A 20,100-nucleotide genomic window follows, 5' to 3' on the forward strand; every position below is an offset into this window, starting at 1 on the left:
GTCTACCGTATGTAACTGCAACTTGTCGTCCGAACCAAAGTAATGCATGCATCTATAAAAGAAAATAAAAATTTTTAAAAAATTAAAGATTTATGCAATGCATTATATTTTATAATTACATAAATTATTCAAATTATACACACCGATCGCAGATATATTTTTGATTCTTGTGTTTGCTCAGTTGCGAGCTCACGAGCCGGGATAAGTTCTTGATCCATGCGAAATGTCCGACATTGTTGTCGTCTTCCACGTACAACAAGTTGACATGCTTGTCCCGCTTCTGCTGCGAAAGACGTATCGGAACAATGCTGTTCTTCTCTTCGATGCTGTAGACGTTGATCGAAATATCGTTGACAAGTTCAAACTTTTTTAGTTGGTTCAACGTCATCGGAAACTCAATATTTTGTACATTTAACACCGTCGTATAGTGGGGATATGAAGATTCCCGATTCGTGTCTCTTTCAGCGGGATATAGAGCGGCGACCACTGCCCACGCGAAACACGCATTGTCTTTTGATTGTACGTTAATCACTGCTCTCTTCATCATAATCTCCCGCGACAATTTTATATGGCATCCCGCGCGCATAGGATTATACTTATTTATATTTACAGTTAAATTCTGTATTCGTGACAATGCCCAGCCACTATCGCGTTCCTGAAATTCTTCCAGCGATGCTAGAGTGGGTTCGATAACGCGACGCTCGTACCACTCGTGTAAATCGGATGTGTGAAAGAGTTCACAGTTTCTCGTATTGGTACTTTTATTTGCGTGCTTATCACCCGACACAAATTCACCATTGAATATAGTGTTCACTTTTACACTGTTGTGTCTTCTTATAACGTCCTGCACATGTTCTATCACAATGTCTTTGGCGTCATCGAGAAATTGACGAGGTTCGATATGGTTTGCGTTAATCACAGCACCGGTCAGAATACGGTTATCGAACGCGGTATCAATCTCGCGCCACACAAGTTCATTTTGATGCGCGCTACATCCGGCACCCGCGTTATTGTCGCCACTGTAATTACCACCACTGGGCATAAACTGTCTCTGCAATCGAGTCTTTGCACCTTCGAGTCGCGCGATCCGAGCAATCAATGATTGTTGATTCCCGATCGATAATCGTAGTCGTTTGATCCGACTTTGCTCTTCCAGCGACTCGATGTACTCGTTGCATCGTTGTAGCCATGCAAAATATTCGCCCAAGGTGGCAATTTGGTTGGATCGCTCCACCAGGTCGCGTTCAGTCTGTTCGATATTTTCCATTTTTTTTTCACTAAGTGCAAATTGGGCACATATTGCATGGAAATCTTATATACAACGGCTCGCTACACCTTGAACAAAATCGGCCATCCATCGCATTAAGTGTCTCAATTTTATGTTTTCTAATAGCATACATCATTTGGCTATCCACGCCTTGCAATGCAATCATACACGAAGGACATACAGCTAGAGCACCACCCGTGGAATAATAACTGTATATGATACAAAATTTTGTACTACGTGCGTTTAAAGCATTAATTTCCGCAACAGACACTATTTTCTCTCTGAATTCCGTGGAGTTCTCACTGCAGTCACTAATGCAGTCACTGTCAGATGACAACGCGTGATCTTCGTCTTCCATTTTTTTTTATATATATATATATATATATATTATCACACAACACTGACAGAACACTATACTTTTTGACTATACTTTTACTATACCGACGCGACGTGTCGATGCGCGTTCAAATCATGTACTGTGACTTGATGCGCTTCAATCCTCCCTGTATTTCGTCTAAACCTTTTCATCTTTGTGTAAAATAAATAAGTGGTGTATCATAATAATCATTTATTTACATCTCAGAAAGAATTCGTTCTCTCTCACGCGCGACAAGGGCACAAAGCAGCCGAATATCGGCGCTGATACGTTGCAATTCTTCCTAGAAAAAATATGGAAAATAATTCTGGCCCTAATATTCAATCCTCTTCAAATACCGCTGTTTACCATCTGGACATCGGTTTATGATGGTTTATACTCGTCATAAAACATCCAACACATCCCCAAGCGTCCCCCGCCCCGCCCCGCAGCCCCCGCGCCTACGAAATCCCCTCCGCCCCGCGTGACGTCATTCCCCCGCGTTTATATTGTTTATGTTAAAAAATATATATAATGAAGAGGAGTCTGCTGCACTAGAGTGTCATTTCTTTCGTTGCTCTTCTGTGTTTCGGTGGTCTTGTGCAATGGCTGAAGAAAACGTAATTATCATCGACGACGATACGGATGATGATTACGATGATTGGATGGATCCAGCTGTGGCGGAGAGGATGGAGATAGAGAGAGAGGAGAGAGAGAGGAGAGAGATGGAAGATGATGAATCTGATATAGAACCCTTGGCGAAGGACAGTGATTATGATAGTGACAATAGTGTCGATATTCTTGATGAACGGTTACAAAAGAAACAGCGAGATTTAAGCATACCTGAAATAATGACATACAACGAAGCAACAAAGATATGTTGCATTTCCTATTACTACATGGAAAATGGATCGAAATATTGTATCGAATGCTTTCTAAGTGTACCGTATCAGTTTGAAGAAACTAGTGCTGTTCGAGAACATAGAACCATAGCTTATGTTCATTTGGAAAATTCGAGTATGTCATGCACAGGGTGCAGAAAATGTTTGAATCAAATATTGGCCTGCAACATGTGCCCTATTTGCACAAATTAAATAAATGGATCATGGATAACATTGTAAGTAACTTACAATTTATTATATATCAAAAGTATCTTAAAATAAATTTTTTTTTTTTTTATTTTAATTAAGATAAAATTAATCTAGCGTTTTTCCTGTTTCAGGAGCTGCCTCTCCCTTACAGCCCGGCGCACCGTCCGCATTATTTTATATTCATCTTTTTTTTTCCTCCTATATTTTATTAATTTTTAAATTTTATATAATTTTAATATTAAGTACACACACACACACACACACATACACACACACACACACACACACACACAATTTGTAATACTCATACACACATTTAAATAAATTATATATATTTTTAATTGTAACAAAAAAAAAATTGCAATTATTTACACGCCTTTCCCTTGCGCTCCAATCCTTTGCATGCTCTCGCATTAATTATAAGTCTCGCTATCGTTTTCTCTCGTACGCATTCTTTTCGCACGCGATATTATCGTTCTCTCTCACACGCGCGGCAAGGGTACAAAGCAGCCGAACATCAGTGCTGATACGTTACAATTCTTCATTAAAAAAATAAGATAAAATAAAATAAGATAAAATAAAATAAAAAAAAAGGGGAAAATGATTTTGGGTTAGGCCCGAAGACCCAATCCTCTTCAAATACCGCTGTTTATCAATCGGTTTATGATTGTTTATACTTGTCATAAAACATCCAACACAAGCGTCCCCCGCCCCGCCCCGCAGCCCCCGCGCCTACGAAATCCCCTCCGTCCCGCGTGACGTCATTCCCCCACGCCGCTGAGATCCCCTCGCGCCTCACCCCCCCTGAGAGGACCTGCGTTAGAACCCGCCTTGTATACCTACTTATATGGGGGAGGAGGAAAGCAGAGGCTTTGATTTAACTTTGAGTTCGCACATCAGCTGAAAAAAAGAAATATTCAATCAAAAAAGACATGAGAAATAAATTCCCTGAACCAATTCCAGAACCATAAAAACATATCGGAAATATATTATAAGAGCATCTAATTTCTTAATATATCTTATAGATTAAATCAGTTGATTTTTATGATAATATTTTTTTGAAAATTATAATATATATTTTTAACAATATGAATATAAACGAGCAATTAGTTTTATAAATAATATAAGGTAAATTAAAAAATAAGTAAAGTAGTTCTCTTACAGTAGAGTAACTCTTGCAAGGCTCTCAGGTTCCGCCGTTGTCCTAGCATCACTCTAAACCTTCTCCTTCTCTTTCATTTGTCTCTTGTTGTCCTTTGGCACTTGGTTTCATGGCATTCACACGCGAAAACACAGTTAATTAGGATCGCGCGCGCACTAATTAACAGGACAATTATACTGTACTTTGCATGACGTTCCCAACGTTGATTGTATTTTATTATATCGGGAGAAAATAGAAAAATAACACAAAAAATACGATCGACAATCGGAAAAAAAAACAGATAAAATTAACGCATCAGTACTCTGTTTTGTTAACAAATATAATTTTGTTTAGAATAATTATTATTTTAATATAAATATAAATAAAAATCTACAAGTTAAAATTGCGATATATAACTGATATATTCAAAAATATGGTTTGTGCCAACTATATGTTTGCACTGATAGATCCCGAATTGAATGAATCTAGCGAAATATGAAATTTGTGACAAATTACAACGACGTATAAAGACTCGGCGATGTGAGATATATTTGAATTCGAGCATTGTTGGAAAATTTATAATAAAAATCGCGATAATTTCTACTTCTATCGCTTATCCTATTCTTATTTGAAAATATATCAATTTTAAGGAATATCATGCTTCATAAATATCTCCTATCACCTTGATATGCAATCTGCGAGTGAATCGCCAAAGTTAATTAATCGCGCGCGGATAATATCTAATTGGAACCATCAGATCGCGTCTGTCTAATAGTATCAGTATTATTGCGATATTGTACTTCGAGAAATAAGACAACGACATACCACTGCTCGTTCGAGTGTTGACATGCAAATGACAACAAAGCCATGGTATGTAAATAATAACGCGCATATACCACATATACCATCAAGACGTAAGTCGACTATTTATTTCTTGTAATTGTTTATTCGTTGTCTACACAAAGTACATTTACATTTTATTATTCGTTACGATGTGTTTCGAGAAATAATACAACGATATACCGCTGCCTACTAACTGAAGTGTCGCCATGCAAATAACAACACTATGTAAATAATACGCAATATATCGTAAAGATGCAGGTTCATTATATACACTTCTACTATATAATTGTTTGTATTGTCGGCAAAATATTTTATATTAACTGAAGCGACAAGGAACAAAAATTATAATTTTTCTTTATTATCACGATATTTACGAGCAATTATCGTATTTCTTTTCAATGACGCTTAGATTCAAATACATATCTCGCTTACACGCATCAAATTCTTAAAACTCATGTGATCGAAATAATCCGATGAATAAGTAGTTTCTGGCAAATATCTATGGATATAAATTTTTATTTCAAACTTTTAATTAGAGAAAAAATCTATAAACAATATGTAATGCACTGTCTTTTTCAAATAATAATACTTAAAACATATATATTATTTTACATGGAAGGAGTGAAAAATTCTCGTATCGTTAATTCGAGAATGTACAAAAACGTTTGCAACAAAAAATCCATTTTTAAAGGTCGTATCTATTGGCATTCTTTCTATCAGGAAGTTAAAAACTAAAACATACTCAATTTTTAGACAATTTCACTTATGGAAACCGCTTTTCCATAAGGTTTGTGCGGGATCCTTTTGCGATCTCCAGGATACACGTGAAAACCACTTACCAGTTTGAGCGTGCGCCAGATTTCGCCCGTTTGCGGGAAACGATGCATCGCGAGACCCTAAAACCGCGATGTACGTAGCCCTATATGTGTAATAATTCAGAGTCATCGTAAGAACGAGTCGCTAATTGACTAATGAATAATCGGTGGAAATTAAACAGCTCGCAAATCGAGTTCCGGCACAGATGTTTGCGGGTCCTGACTTATTGCTCTCGTAGTGCGACGACAGATTCTCGGCAAGTGACGATAAAAAAGATTGTATGACGACAGGAGCACGTTCAAATTTGGGGAACAAATTCAGTTTCCTCGGACGAAAGTAGAAGCAGTTTAAATTACGTCACGTCGAAATCACTCCGCAAATATTGAACTAATAATAAAACAGCTAGCGATTTAATAAAAAAATTTGGTAATTATATACATTAGCGATTCCTCACCGATTTCAATGATTTTGAAATATGTTGTCGGGAGAATGATTCTGAACAACTCTTTCTTATACATGTTACCGCCGCTCGGCCTTAGTTTCCGAGATATTTATAAAAATATTTTATGGTTTTGCAATATTGTCACCATTATGAAATAACTTTTTTGCATGTATTCAGTTTTTGACAAAGTAATAATGTTTACCAAAAAAAGTTGTAAAGCGAGATCCTACCGGCGGGGTCGTTGCGGGAGAGGGGGCCCAAGGCCCCCCTTGCACTCCCCGCGTGTGTGTATGTGTGTGTCGAGAAATCGAGAAATATAAACACGATTGTCGAAATGTGTTTTAAGGACCTTTCAGTAACTTGTAGCGTTTCGAGTTGAAAACATCACACGATATAACGTGCTGCGTTTACGCTCATTTGCTCTTTCGAGACTAAATTTCGAAGAAGACGATTTCAAATAATTTAAGAAAGTATGGAATACTGGTGGATAATAATCGCGATCGGAATTTTTGGCATTATCCGTTATCTCTACAGAAGTAACAATTTTTTTCAACGACGCGGTGTCATTCACATGCCATCTGTGCCAGTATTTGGCGTCATGGCACCAATTATATTTCAACGGATATCATTTGCCGATTTTATCCGTAAGATATATAATTTTAATCCGGATGTAAAGTACTTTGGATTTTACGCCATGACAAATCCAATCATCTTGCTTCGCGATTTGGAACTCATTAAAGCTGTTTTTGTTAAGAATTTTCAATCGTTTCCTTGTCGACCCAGTTTTATTGATTCGAATGAATTTTTAATTCAGCAGAATTTGTTTCCTCTTCACGGAGAAAAGTGGCGGAATATGAGAAATCTGTTGAGTTTCTGCTTTACGTCCGGCAAGATGAAGAACATGTTTGCATTGATGTCGGAATGTGCTGTGAATTTTACTAAATCTTTATCGACATTGCCAGCGGATAAGAGTGATCTCGAGATAAAAGACTTCTTCACGAAATATACAAACGACGTCATGGCCATGTGTGTTTATGGAATAAAGATCGACTCTATGAAGGATCCGACAAACAAATTCTACTCATATACCAAGGAGGCCATTTGCATTTCAGGAATTCGTGTGGCAAAATTTGTTCTTCTTCGAACCTTTCCGAAATTGTGCCACATTCTCAATATAAAGTTTTTAAACAATCGTGTGTCGAGTTTTTTCAAAAACATTATAAAAATGCGCGCCACGCATGGTGCTGAATATGTTACACGTTCGAATATAATACAATTGATGATGAATATTAAAGACAAAGAGGGTCGACAAAATTTAAATAACGACGATATAGCCGCGCAAGCATTTATCCTTTTATTTGCCGGTTTTGAAAGCAGCTCAAGTACGTTGTCCTTCGCGGCTCACGAAATCGCGGTTAATCCGGAAGTTCAGATTAGACTGCGCCGAGAGATTGATGAAATTTTAGAGGAATCGAATTCTGAGGAAGTGACTTACGAAATTATTAACAGTCTCGAATATCTAGACGCGGTTATAAAAGAAGTTCTCAGATTTTACCCACCGTCTTTCTTGGAAAGAGTATGCGGCGAAACATATGAATTACCACCTGCATCGCCGGGTGAGAAGCCTTTCGTCATGGAAAAGGGCATGATTTGTTGGGTCCCAGTTTACGCGATCCACCACGATGAGAAGTACTACGATAATCCGGATAGATTTTATCCGGAGAGATTTTTGAACAATAAGACTTATCGCAATTCATTTTCTTACATGCCGTTTGGATTAGGACCAAAAATGTGCATGGGTCAAAGATTCGCTATGTTGCAAGTGAAGCTTTTGCTGTTTCATCTATTAGCGCGATACGAACTGAAACCATGCGCGAAAACCACATTACCGTTGAGATTCAGCAAGAAAAATATGGCAATGATGCCGGAAAGTGGATTTTGGTTGAATATTCAACGTAGAAATGATATTCATATTCCACATGTTGCATAGAAAAAATTTTTAAGTGCAAGATATTATTATTTAGATTAGACTATCAGTCTTTTACTAAAATATTCTTTAACAAATTAATCACACGTTATAAACAGTCACCATTTTTAATCCTCGTATAAAAATTTCTCAAGGTTTTCACAAATAGAGTAGAGATTCTGATTAGAAGAATGCTCAAATTTGATCCAAATAGATATATCGCATTTTATATCATTTTATATCATTTTCATTTTTATACCAAATACAGAATTAATGTATATAACCCATCGATTCTAGAATCGAGAAACAGGAACAGATGCTAAAATCTGTACTTTTTGGCAATTATATTTAATAAGATTAGTATACTTTATGCAATCAGATAAGAAATTCCACTTTTATATACGCTATATGTAATTTTCTGAATATGAAAAAAAAAAAAAAATTAAGAATCGATTAATATTAATTAGATTGAATATTTAAGAAATTAGAAGAATATTTAAGCAAAATAATGATAATAGCGAGATATTATTTTTGTATTAAAATGTACCTGTATGTATATTTTATTATTAAGTATTATTAAGTCTTTCTTATATTTTTATTTTCTCATATATTCATTCGTCTTTGATGAAGCAATCGCATTAATTTCAGCTCACGCAAGTTACATCTAGTATAAAGTAGCAGTTTCATCTACTATTATTTATTATTATTTATTGTTCTTAATCCATGCCTTACGGCTTTGGATGGACTTCCAGTCTTACAGAGCTTTACAAGTTTTGTATTCATTAACGTATAAAATATAAAATATAAAATGTGATATAATATATAAAATTAAAATAGAATAGAAATAGAAATAGAATAAAGTATAATATATAAAGTGTATAGAGTGTAAGGTGTAAGTTACAGTACTTGAATGGAATAAAATAAAATAAAATCTAAATCTAAAATCTAAAATCTAAAATCTAAAATCTAAACTTTAGCGTAACAGGCGGGGAAAGTAATATGAGATATTATAAAATAAAATAAAATAAGATAAGATAAAATAAAATTAAATTAAATTGTAACTGCTGATAAGAGTAAAATAAAAGTAAAATCAGAATAAAATCAAAATCAAAAATAAAATAAAAATATAAGAAAATAACGTTGCGAATAAGAAAACATTATCTGTCTTAGCTCCTATCTAATCTAATCTAGTCTAAATGAGTAAAATGTTAAATGTTATGTATTATATGTTATATGGAGTGTGTAAAAACTCTTAGATCTCCCTTTGTAGTTTAGTAATTCTTTGTGTTCTATCTTTATTATCTTTGGTATCTTTGGTTTCTTTGGCTTCTTTGGCTTCCTATTTTGTTGTTGTTCTTAGTCATTATTACTTCTTGTCTCTATCTTTCGTTGCACCTCGGGTTTCCTTGACTTGCGATGGTTTTATCCGCCTTCTCCGTCCTCTTCTCTTCTCGTATCTTGTCTATTTTTCTCATTATATTCAATCCGTTTCCCTCTTCGCTCAAGAATTCTTCCATTGATATTTCGTCTTTTGTTGCTTCGCATTCCTTTAGTACATGCTTTAGGCTTTCTTCTCCTTTTCCACATATCCTGCATTCTCTTTCTGTCTCCTCCTTCCAGTAGTATCCTCCTCTCACTTCGCTACCACATCTATATCTTGCAATTCTGCTCCTATCTTTCTTACTCTTTTTTCCTTTCAGATAATTCGGTACTCCTTCTGTCTTTATCTTTTTATATATATCGTTATATCTTGAATCCTCTGTTTTCCTCTTCCTCTCTTCTTTTTGTCGTTCTTCAATTCTTTCCATTATCTTTTCGGATATCTCTGTCTCCCCTTCTTCTCTCTTCTTTTTCAGTTCTTCTTTACCCATGTCTGCCTCCTCTAGTATCCTTCTCCTTTTCTTTTCCCATTTACTTTCTTCTCCACTTTCTCTCCTTTTCTCTATTTCTTTCATACATTCTATTATTATCTTCTTCTCCGATTGCCTTGCCTTTTCTTCATATTTTATTGCTCTTTTTATGGCCTCCGTTCTCAGTTCCTTCATTTTTGTTTCTTCTTCCAGTATGTAGTTTGGTGTCCTCCTGTCTAGTTTCAGTATCCATTTTATATATTTCCTCTTTATTTTCTCCATCCTTTCTTCGTTTCCCCATCCCCATATCTCTGCCCCGTATAGAGCCACGCTTCCTACTAACGCATTAAACATCTTTATTCTTCTTTCGTAGTCGTCCGCGAATATCCTTTCTCCTATGCTCCAGGTCTGCTTCATCGCCACCATCGCTCTTCTCATTCTTTCTACTATATGTTTCTCCGCTCCGCCGTTCTTTTGCATAATGTAACCTAGGTAGTTCATTTCTTTTACCTCTTCTATTTCTTCTTCTCCCCATTTCCATTCTCTTCTCTTTGTGCGTCCTCTTCCTTTCTCGAATACCATTACCTTTGATTTCCCTGCGCTTAAGGTTAATCCTTTCTTGTCAATGTATCTTTTAAATCTTTTCATCATCCCTTTAAGTTCTACTTCGCTTCTCGCCATCAACACAATATCGTCTGCATATGTTATCGACCATAGTTTCTCTTTTCCTATCACTACGCCTCCCGTTTGCTCCTTTTTCATTTCTCTTTCCAGATCCATTATGTATATATTGAATAATGTTGGACTCATGGGGCATCCTTGTCTGACTCCGCATTTCGTCCAGAATTCTTTGGACTTTCTATTTCCAACCTTTACTATATTCTTTGTCTCTTTGTATGTTTCCATAATTCTCCTTCTCAGTCTCTCTCCGATCCTTGCCTCCCTCAGCATCTCTCCTAGTTTTGCTCTGTCCACTCTGTCGAATGCCGCTTTGAGGTCTGCAAAGAAGGCAAAGATCTTACCTTTACTCTTTGATAATTCTCTGTTGACTATGTAGTTCAGTGTGAAGATTGCATCTGTTGTCCCTCTTCCTGTCCTGAAACCGAATTGTCCCTCCTCCATCCTTTCCTCCGCCACCTTCTTCATCTTTCCGTTCAGTATGCTAGCATATATTTTGTATGCCGTATCCATTAGTGTTATTCCCCTATAGTTCTTCGCCTCCTTCCTGTCTCCTTTCTTGTATATTGGGCTTATTATCCCTTTGGTCCACTCCTCCGGTATTCCTCCTTCCTTCCAGATTTTGTTCAACAATTTAAACAATACTTCCCCTACTTCTTTCGGCATTAACCTCCATGCTTCGTTCTCTATTCCATTTTCTCCCGGTGCTTTCCCTTTTTTCAGCTTCTTTAATTGTTCTATCATCTCTTCTCTAGTTATTTCTTCTTCTTCTTCTTCCTTGTAACATTCCTCCCTTTCTTCTTGTACTTTTTCTTCTTCCTTCTCTTCTATTGTCCACCTCTCCTCCGTTCCTCCTAGTAATTCCATGAAATGTAGTCTCCAATCCTCCGTACTTATTTCTTCATCTACTCCTTCTCTCTTCTTTCTGTATCTGTTTATATATCTCCATGCTTCTGCCTCTGTTTTGATTAATCTTATTCTTTCTTCTTCCTCTTTCTCATGTTTCTCCTTTTCTTCCTTACACCATATTTTATATTCCTTTCTTCTTTTAATATACTCTTCTCTGTCTATCTTGTCTCTTTTCACTTTCCTAAGTGTCTTTCTTAGCTCCCTTTTCTTCATCTTCCATTCCTTGCTGTGCCATTCTCTTTTTCCGAACTTCCATGGTATTATCTTCTTCTTGATTTTCGTAATCGAGTTATTTACTTTCCCTTCTAATTCTTTCCATATCCGCCCATTCTCTTCTTGTGTGCATTGCCATCCTTCGCATTTTTCGTGATATTGCATCACTCCTTCTTCCGTCCAAACGCTTTTCTCTTTTATTATCATGTCACTTTTCTTTCCTCTTTTCCTTTCCATCCCCGTCAGTTCCACCTCTATTGGCATGTGGTCCGATTCAGTCCTGTTTCCTTCTCCTACCATTTTAACCTCTTCTATAGCTTTGTCATTTGTTATTACGTAGTCTATGATTGACGCTCCTTGTTCCCCGATATACGTCCATTCTCCCTCTTTTCCATAACTGCCATTAAGAATCATCCAGCCTCTTTTCCTGCATTTGTTTATCAATATTCTTCCTTCTTTATTTATCTCCTTGTCCTTTGATCTTCTTCTCTCTTCTTCTTCCTCCTCTCCTGATCCTACCGGTCCTCCTTCTTCTCCCGTTCTCGCGTTGAAATCTCCTCCCAGCATGAGATGGCTCTCCTCTTCCTCCTGTATTTCCTCCATTATTGCTTCTAGAATTTCTTCGATATTTCTGCTATAAAGTGTTACAATTCTCCATTTGTTTCTATTATGCGTTAGACTTATCTCCATTGCCTCCTTATTAATTTCTTTAACCTTTACTCCTTTCAGTTCCTTGCATATTGCCGTCATTATCCCTCCTTTGGCTCTGCCTCTCTTATTTTCTTTGGTTGCTGGAATACAGAACCATTCGAATTTGTTTGGCAATCTGTTCCTGATTTTGTTCCATGTGTATTCTTCCAGCCATGTTTCAGTTAAGCCTATTATATCAAATTCTTCTAAGTATTTCCATGTCTCTTCGCATTTGTTTATTACTCCAGCTGTGTTCCAGAAGCAGATTTTTAGGCCTCTTTCCTCTTCTTCTCCTCTCTCTTTTCCTTGTCCATCGCGCCTTCACTCTTTGCCTCCTCCTCTTTCTTCCAATTGTTCTTTTTTTTCATTCCAGCTGTACCATTTTCCTCTCATATATATTTTCTTGTATCCTACTTTTACTCTTCCGTCGCCTTTTTCTCTTTCTTCTCTTGCTAATTCTCTCAGTCTTCGCTGTATCTCTCTTTCTTTCCTAGTTAGGTCGTTATCTATTATTATTCCTTTTTTCAATTTATTCTTTTTCTTCATCACGTTGTTCTTTTGTTCCCATTTGTTTATTTCAGCAATTATTATCTCCTTGCTCCCTCTCACTTCAATTTTGTTCGCTCTTTTTATCTCTACGTTTACTTCTATGTTTTCTTTGATGTATTCCGTTATCTCTTGTTCCAGATTTTCTGTCTTCCAACTTACTCCTCTGATCACTATGTTATTTTTCCTCTCGTTCCTTTCTTTTCTCTCATTAATCCATTCTAGTTCTGCTATTCTTCTCTCCAGCATTCCTTTTTCTTTCGACCATTCTTCTCTCTCTCTTTTTCTTTCTTCTGCTCTCTCTTTCTTTTCTTCCGTCATTTGTTTTTTTATCTCTTCCATCATTTCTTTCCTTATCTCCTCCATCACCATCGTTAAATGTTCTTTCATTTCTGTTACCGTTTCGTCTTTGCAAGCTCTCATTATTCCTTCTATCTTCCTTTCTGTATCCGCCTCTGAGTCCCTGCTCATCCCGAAATTTTCCAACGTTTTTTCTTTCGGTTTATTTTTGCTTCCCGTCGGTCTGCCCACCTTCGCCATCTGTTGCATTCCTTTCGAACTTTCTGACCTTTCTTCCTGATCTCTTTTGTTACCTACCGACTATCCTCGCCGGCTTCTCTTCCCTACTTTCTCTGCTTTTCCTTTGAGGTTATTTCTAACCTCTACAGCCGCCTTCTGACTTTTTCCTTGATTTTTCTGTTTTCCCGTCACCTCCTCTTTCTTCTTCACTTCCTCGTTTTCCTTTTATCTTCTGCTCACTCACTTCACTCTCCTTTCGGCTCAGCTCCTCTTTTTACACAATTTTCACTCTCTTTTACTTTCCTTCTAAACTACTAGTACTTTCCTCTATCGCCTGTCAACCGGAAGTCAGTTTCATCTACTATAAAATATGTACAATGAGCTATTATTATTGCTGCTGTTTCTCATTAATGCTTGCTGCGGACTTCCAAAATGTAACGGACGGTTTATATCGCCTTTAAAATCGCGTTATCTAATTCTTAAAGTCAAACGAATCGCAAACATAAACATACGCGAGAATATTCTGCGAGGATATAACGGAACACAAGAACTAACAACAACAAATCGAACAATAACGCGATCTTATTTTCGTGATTGAGCAAAATTTAAACACGACACAAAACCAACGAAAGACTATAGATAATATAAAAGATATGAAAAGTTTTGATTTAAAAAAATGCAAAATTTATAAATTTTTTACAAATTTTTCAAACATATAAATCACTGTATATGTGTGCGATTTTTAATATGAGATTGTGGGATACAAATTATTATCAATGCGACAAGATTAATATTTTTATTATGAAAAATTTTGATACAATTGTCTTATTGTTTTGTTTTAATTTTTATTTCCGAATCTTTTTTGAAATACAGAGAAAATTTTGTGTACAAAAATATAAAAATTGAGTAAAGAAATAACACGCATTATGTAATAAGCTCTCAAAAGTGAGAAAAAGTGGGCTGAAAATCTTGAGAATTCTCTGTAAAAGATTGAAACATATATATATATATATATATATATATATATATATATATATATATATATATATATGTTTGAATCTTCTCTAGATCTTCTTTTGCGCAGAAATTTATTAAGTAAAATAAGTAAAAAAAAATGAATAAAAAATTAACGCATTAATTTGTATTTCGAAATCGACCAATTCTGTCTGAAAATTTTTATAGTATTATTATGCATATTATGCATATTATATTCTTATTATCACGATATGAATATTTCACAAATTCTTACAAAACAAAAACTTGTTGTCATAAATTATATCTTTTCTTTACACAATCTTTCTTGTATTTTTATACCTTTCGTCTCTGATGAAGCAATCGCATTAATTTCAGCACTCGCTCACGCAGGTTACTTCTGGTATAAAGTAGCAGTTACATCTAGTATAAAATATGTATGAGCCACTATTGCTCCTGTTTGTAATTAAAATTATAAAAATTTATTTTATTTTGTTTCATTTATCTCAAAAAATATTTTATTAAAACATTATTATAACGATGTATTATTTTAACATATATCATATCGCAAGTTCCATCATCTTATTTCTTTGATAATATTAATAAAAATCATTATATTTACTATTAATCATTTTAATGATTGTTGTAATGTACTCCACTTAATACTGATATTAGCAAGCGCAATTAATTGTATTAATTATGAATGGTATACACTGGTATACACTGAATAGACAATTGACAATTAGTTGTCAATATGGGAATTAATTAATGCCAACTCTAATTCACGTAGCATGTAAGTAGGAAACATTCCCCCTCAATGCAACAAAATTAATATTATTTTCATCATAAAATTTTTTTACAACGAGTATATCATTTTGTTTAATTTTTATTTCTAATTTAAAATATATTTATATTAACACATAGCAAAATAAACTTTGAACATTAAAATTCTCATTTGTACAATCTCAACTTTTTAGTGATTGCTTCAATAATACTAAAAACACTTTTTGTTCTAACGTTATTAATGTTATTAACGTTATGGAAAATGAATGGAAAAACAATGCGTACAAAAAAAATCAAATAGCTACCACTCAAAAAAATATCTTGCTTGTGTAGGCTTCTAGATTTCATAAAAAAATGTATTGCTCTTTTTTGTGTTTTTTTGTGTTTAATGTGTGTTTTTATATAACATTAGTATAATTTATTTAATTTATGATTCAATCTCGATTGATTGAAGAAGGAAGACGAGCAATCGAGAAATATAAAATATGACAACACGATTGTCGAAATAATGCGTTTCAAAAACCTTTCAGTATTTTACGTTTCAAGTTGGAAATATCACACGATATAACGTGCTACGCTGCATTTACGCTCATTCACTCGTTCGAGACTAAATTTCAAAGAAGACGAGATTTTCAAATAATTTAAGAAAGTATGGAATACTGGTGGTAATAATGGCGATCGGAATTTTTGGCATTATCCGTTATCTCTACAGAAGTTACAATTTTTTTCAACGACGCGGTGTCATTCACATATACCATCTGTTCCAGTGTTTGGCGTCATGGCGCCAATCATATTTCATCGGATATTTGCCGATTTTACCCGCAAGATATATCATTTTAATTCGGATGTAAAGTACTTTGGATTTACACGTTTCCATGAATGTAAACAGGACGAAAGTATCAAAACCGACGCACAGGCTTATACATTCTTTAATGTTTAATATACGTAATCAAAATATTAAAATGTTAAATATGGAAGGAAAAATTAACCTCTGCTGGTGTTTATATCTATAATAATTAATTTCTTAAAAGTTTTTTGTGAAAAAAAAAAAAAATATATATATATATATATATATATTTCAACATATATAAAAATTTTAATTTTGTTATATGAAATGTATATGTACTTTAATATAATTTATAAAATTTGAATTCTAATGTATTACTTGATGGAAATCTTATTGAGATATATTGATTAAAGATTCTATTTAAATTCATTTTTTTTCTTTGATTTTGAAAATGCAAGATATTTTAGCGGATTGCTAATTCCCGTTAAATAGAACGACAAGATGAACGGCAGAATCACTTTTGAAACGATTATAACGACATTTTATTGGATTATTTCTGAAACTTATTAATAAAAAGATCAGAATATATATTTTTATTTAGTTTCTTGTTCATTAGTGATCGTCGAATCTCTAATTTTTTTGGTAAATAATAACGATACTAAATATATAAATATCTTGAAATGAGATTTGATAAATGTCAAATATCTGTTCGGATTTCCTTTTTTTTATTTAAGTTTTATTATAGTTTTAGAAGCGCTTTTATCACTTTATTCGATTTAATGAGAATCAGTATTTCGTTGAAATAACCGTTAATTAGGAAATATTTAATAATTCATGTCTTAAGTATAAATCATTAATTGAGCTACATAATCTATTTTTTACTATGCTTTCCTTTTACAGAAAGCATTTAGAAATAAGAATCAATTGTGTGTGTGTATACTTTATCTTCTTTATCAAGAGAGTTTTAGATATTTTTTGACATTAAGACACATTTATATTTATTCTAATCTATATTTATATTGTCTAAAAATTGAGTATGTTTTAGTTTATGACTTTCTGATAGAAAGAGTACCAATAGGTACGATATATACCAATAGATACATTACATATATATATATATATATATATATATATATATATATTGTGACGTGACACTGGGTGGTCCGCCACAAGGATCGCGAGGTCCGACCGAGAGTGAATTTGGGCCCTCGTTCTCCCCTAATTTAGGGAGAGAGCGGCTATTGGAGGCGAGGTTATACTCGCCTCCCTGGCATAAATATTTAATTGTTAGCAATAAGATTAGGTTTAAGCGCGGGCGTGATGGGAAACGCGGACGGGATTTCATCCGGTGGCTCCAACTTAAGGAAGAAGTTCAGCATGCAAGGGAACGGGCGAGTGGAGGCGCCGATTAGAAGGGAACGCTAGGATAAGTATTATTTGATTGTGCCGATTTATCTAAAGTCCACTTAAGACTGCCGCTGCCGCCCTGTGAACATTAATATGCCCAGCAGGTACGGAGAATGATAGCGGGGAAGGCCAACCAGCGGGAAATTAACACTGGGACCCCGCGCCGGAGCCGCCTCGGCCGGAACAGAGCTCAAGAAGAACCTTATAATCAACGGCGAGTGGCTGCCGAAGATATTCCCCCTGACGGGCTCCGACGAGAGAAATTACGAAAAATCCAAGGAAAACGGGGTGCGACAGGCCCAGGTACGGCCCTGAAGGCCGCAGGATAAAATGGGCCACACGACGATCCTGGGGGTTGCGGAAGCGCCGCAGGTGGCCCAATTACAAATTAATTCGCCGGCGTGATTCCGACGGGCCTTCCGCTCGCCACTGTTCGGCGGACCGGCGAAGAGAACGACGGCCCAAAGGTATCGATCCGACGAGTGGATGCCGAGAGCACGGAGAGCCGCGAGGAGTCACCGGTGAGACAAGCGTCGACCCCATCTGGCCGTTTTTTTTTTGTGTAATAAGGTAGAATTAGCTCGAACAGGGTCGGGGCCGTATAGCTGCCGTCACTAAATTTCATTGTAAATTTCGTTTTTCCGCGTTCTCGATATTTGCGTCTTACCGTACGACGGCCGGCCTAAAGACTTTGTTCGAGCTTTCGTAAAATTAAGTGCCCTCTCTCCCAGTTGCGCGCCGACAGTCACTTTACGTGTTTATTGTACGATTATTATTGTTAACTGTAAATTTTCGTCCGTAAAAATTACTTTAACTGAGCCCCCACACATAAGGCGATCTCGAGATTCGATAGCTAGCAATTGCGTTGCAGCGTCGACTCGCATTCCGTGTATTATATTATAGAGAGTAGTTGTGCGCGTTGAATTTAATGTGCCTTTTATTGAGTTGTCGAGGCGGGTCTAAACTCTTTTCGTTAACGCGTAATATACCGATAATCGACGGTCAAATTAATTGTCTTTCTGGTTGCGTTCGTAGGGATTGTGTGGGAATCTTTGCCTGTTAAACTTTCGATACGAAGAGCTCACGCACGAAGGCGCTTGCGGTACTCGATAACCGGCAACTACGTCGCGGCGTCGGCTCGCATACTCCCGAGGCTACAATCGTTTGGTGCTCCCTTGTTATTTATAGTTTTTCAGGTCTAGATTCATTCGTCCATGTAAGATACGTTAGTAGTCGCTCCATTCTTTCGTTAAAGTAGTAGATCTGAATAATCGACTCGCATCTATAATCGATTCCGTCAACCGTGCGCGTGGCGAGTAGATCCATTATTGTAATTGATTATTTTATTTGCGACAGACGGATGTCATTAAAGGAGCCAAAACCGCGGTATTCATTATTAAAATTTATTTGGGAATCCGTAGCTGCCGAAACTCTAACAAGTTTCGTTTAGCGCGGAATTCCGGGACTTTCCTTTTACGCTTTCTTTCTGCCGCGTGACACGTGATACCGCGGTGATCGCGCTCGAATGCCGGCCCGTCGCTGCCGGCTAATAATCTGGTAATCAATATTATAAAATCGTTTTACATCTACGCCAGTCTGTCTGCCATTAAAATTTATTCCCATGTTAAATATATTTATTCTTGTCACTAAAATATTATGTTTTATTTGCAGCCACCTTGTATTCTCGATCCTTCCTTGTGAATTAATTAAACGGACCGCCCCTCTACCAATTTCGATACGGGGCTAGCCGAGTGTCCGTCGCGATAGCTTTAAATTCTTTTATCTTCTTTAGAGCGTGGAAAATTATATAATTTAATGAGATTTTATTAGAGCGGTGCGGATTCCCCGCACCTGGCGCCCAGGCAATTTCAGAGTTTTACATTTCGAGAAAAGATCGCGCCGAAGGTGTGCCGTGGGCCAATATCACCGGCCACCATTAACATTAGCCCAACAAAAAAAAAAATAAACGGTCACAATATATATATATATATATCATATAATGTTGTACATATTATTTATGATCAATATCTTCCAGTTGCTTAAAGCATTATGAAAAATTATTTTTACTCGAGCGATTCACACAGTTATAGTTTTTGATAACGGCAAAAATTTATTATTTGTTGCTTTTATTTACATTTATTTACATTTTTTACATAAATAATGTGCAAATTTTTATAAAAAATTAATATAAAGAAGAAATTAATTACAATATTTGAGCAAATATTATCCGCTTCGAACGTCTGCAACAAAAAATCCATTTTTAAAAATCATACCTATTGGTACTCTTTCTATCAGGAAGTCATAAACTAAAACATACTCAATTTTTAGACAATTTCACTTATGGAAACCGCTTTTCCATAAGGTTTGTGCGGGATCCTTTTGCGATCTCCAGGATACACGTGAAAACCACTTACCAGTTTGAGCGTGCGCCAGATTTCGCCCGTTTGCGGGAAACGATGCATCGCGAGACCCTAAAACCGCGATGTACGTAGCCCTATATGTGTAATAATTCAGAGTCATCGTAAGAACGAGTCGCTAATTGACTAATGAATAATCGGTGGAAATTAAACAGCTCGCAAATCGAGTTCCGGCACAGATGTTTGCGGGTCCTGACTTATTGCTCTCGTAGTGCGACGACAGATTTTCGGCAAGTGACGATAAAAAAGATTGTATGACGACAGGAGCACGTTCAAATTTGGGGAACAAATTCAGTTTCCTCGGACGAAAGTAGAAGCAGTTTAAATTACGTCACGTCGAAATCACTCCGCAAATATTGAACTAATAATAAAACAGCTAGCGATTTAATAAAAAAATTTGGTAATTAT

The 20,100-nt window shown here is 35.9% G+C and overlaps 2 protein-coding genes and 1 pseudogene across 2 annotated transcripts; 1 reads left to right on the top strand and 2 right to left on the bottom strand.

Moving 5' to 3' along the window:
* Position 1: 1 nt before the first annotated feature.
* LOC145969874 (uncharacterized) lies at positions 2-1,622 on the bottom strand. Its single transcript, XM_083096173.1, has one exon. It carries the CDS (start codon positions 1,265-1,267, stop codon positions 134-136), a length of 1,134 nt encoding a protein of 377 aa, XP_082952299.1. The 5' UTR covers positions 1,268-1,622; the 3' UTR covers positions 2-133.
* Positions 1,623-6,427: 4,805 nt separating this feature from the next.
* LOC145970624 (cytochrome P450 9e2 pseudogene) lies at positions 6,428-7,945 on the top strand (annotated as a pseudogene).
* Positions 7,946-9,057: 1,112 nt separating this feature from the next.
* Positions 9,058-13,670, bottom strand: LOC145969867 (uncharacterized). The gene has a single exon (XM_083096162.1). The coding sequence runs from the start codon at positions 12,319-12,321 to the stop codon at positions 9,301-9,303; it is 3,021 nt and encodes a 1,006-aa protein (XP_082952288.1). The 5' UTR covers positions 12,322-13,670; the 3' UTR covers positions 9,058-9,300.
* Between the last annotated feature and the right edge of the window lie 6,430 nt (positions 13,671-20,100).

The sequence above is a fragment of the Camponotus vicinus genome, unplaced genomic scaffold, assembly GCF_025532165.1.
Source record: "Camponotus vicinus isolate PSW18456_S1 unplaced genomic scaffold, iyCamVici1.0 SCAF_4, whole genome shotgun sequence".
Lineage (NCBI taxonomy): Eukaryota > Metazoa > Arthropoda > Insecta > Hymenoptera > Formicidae > Camponotus > Camponotus vicinus.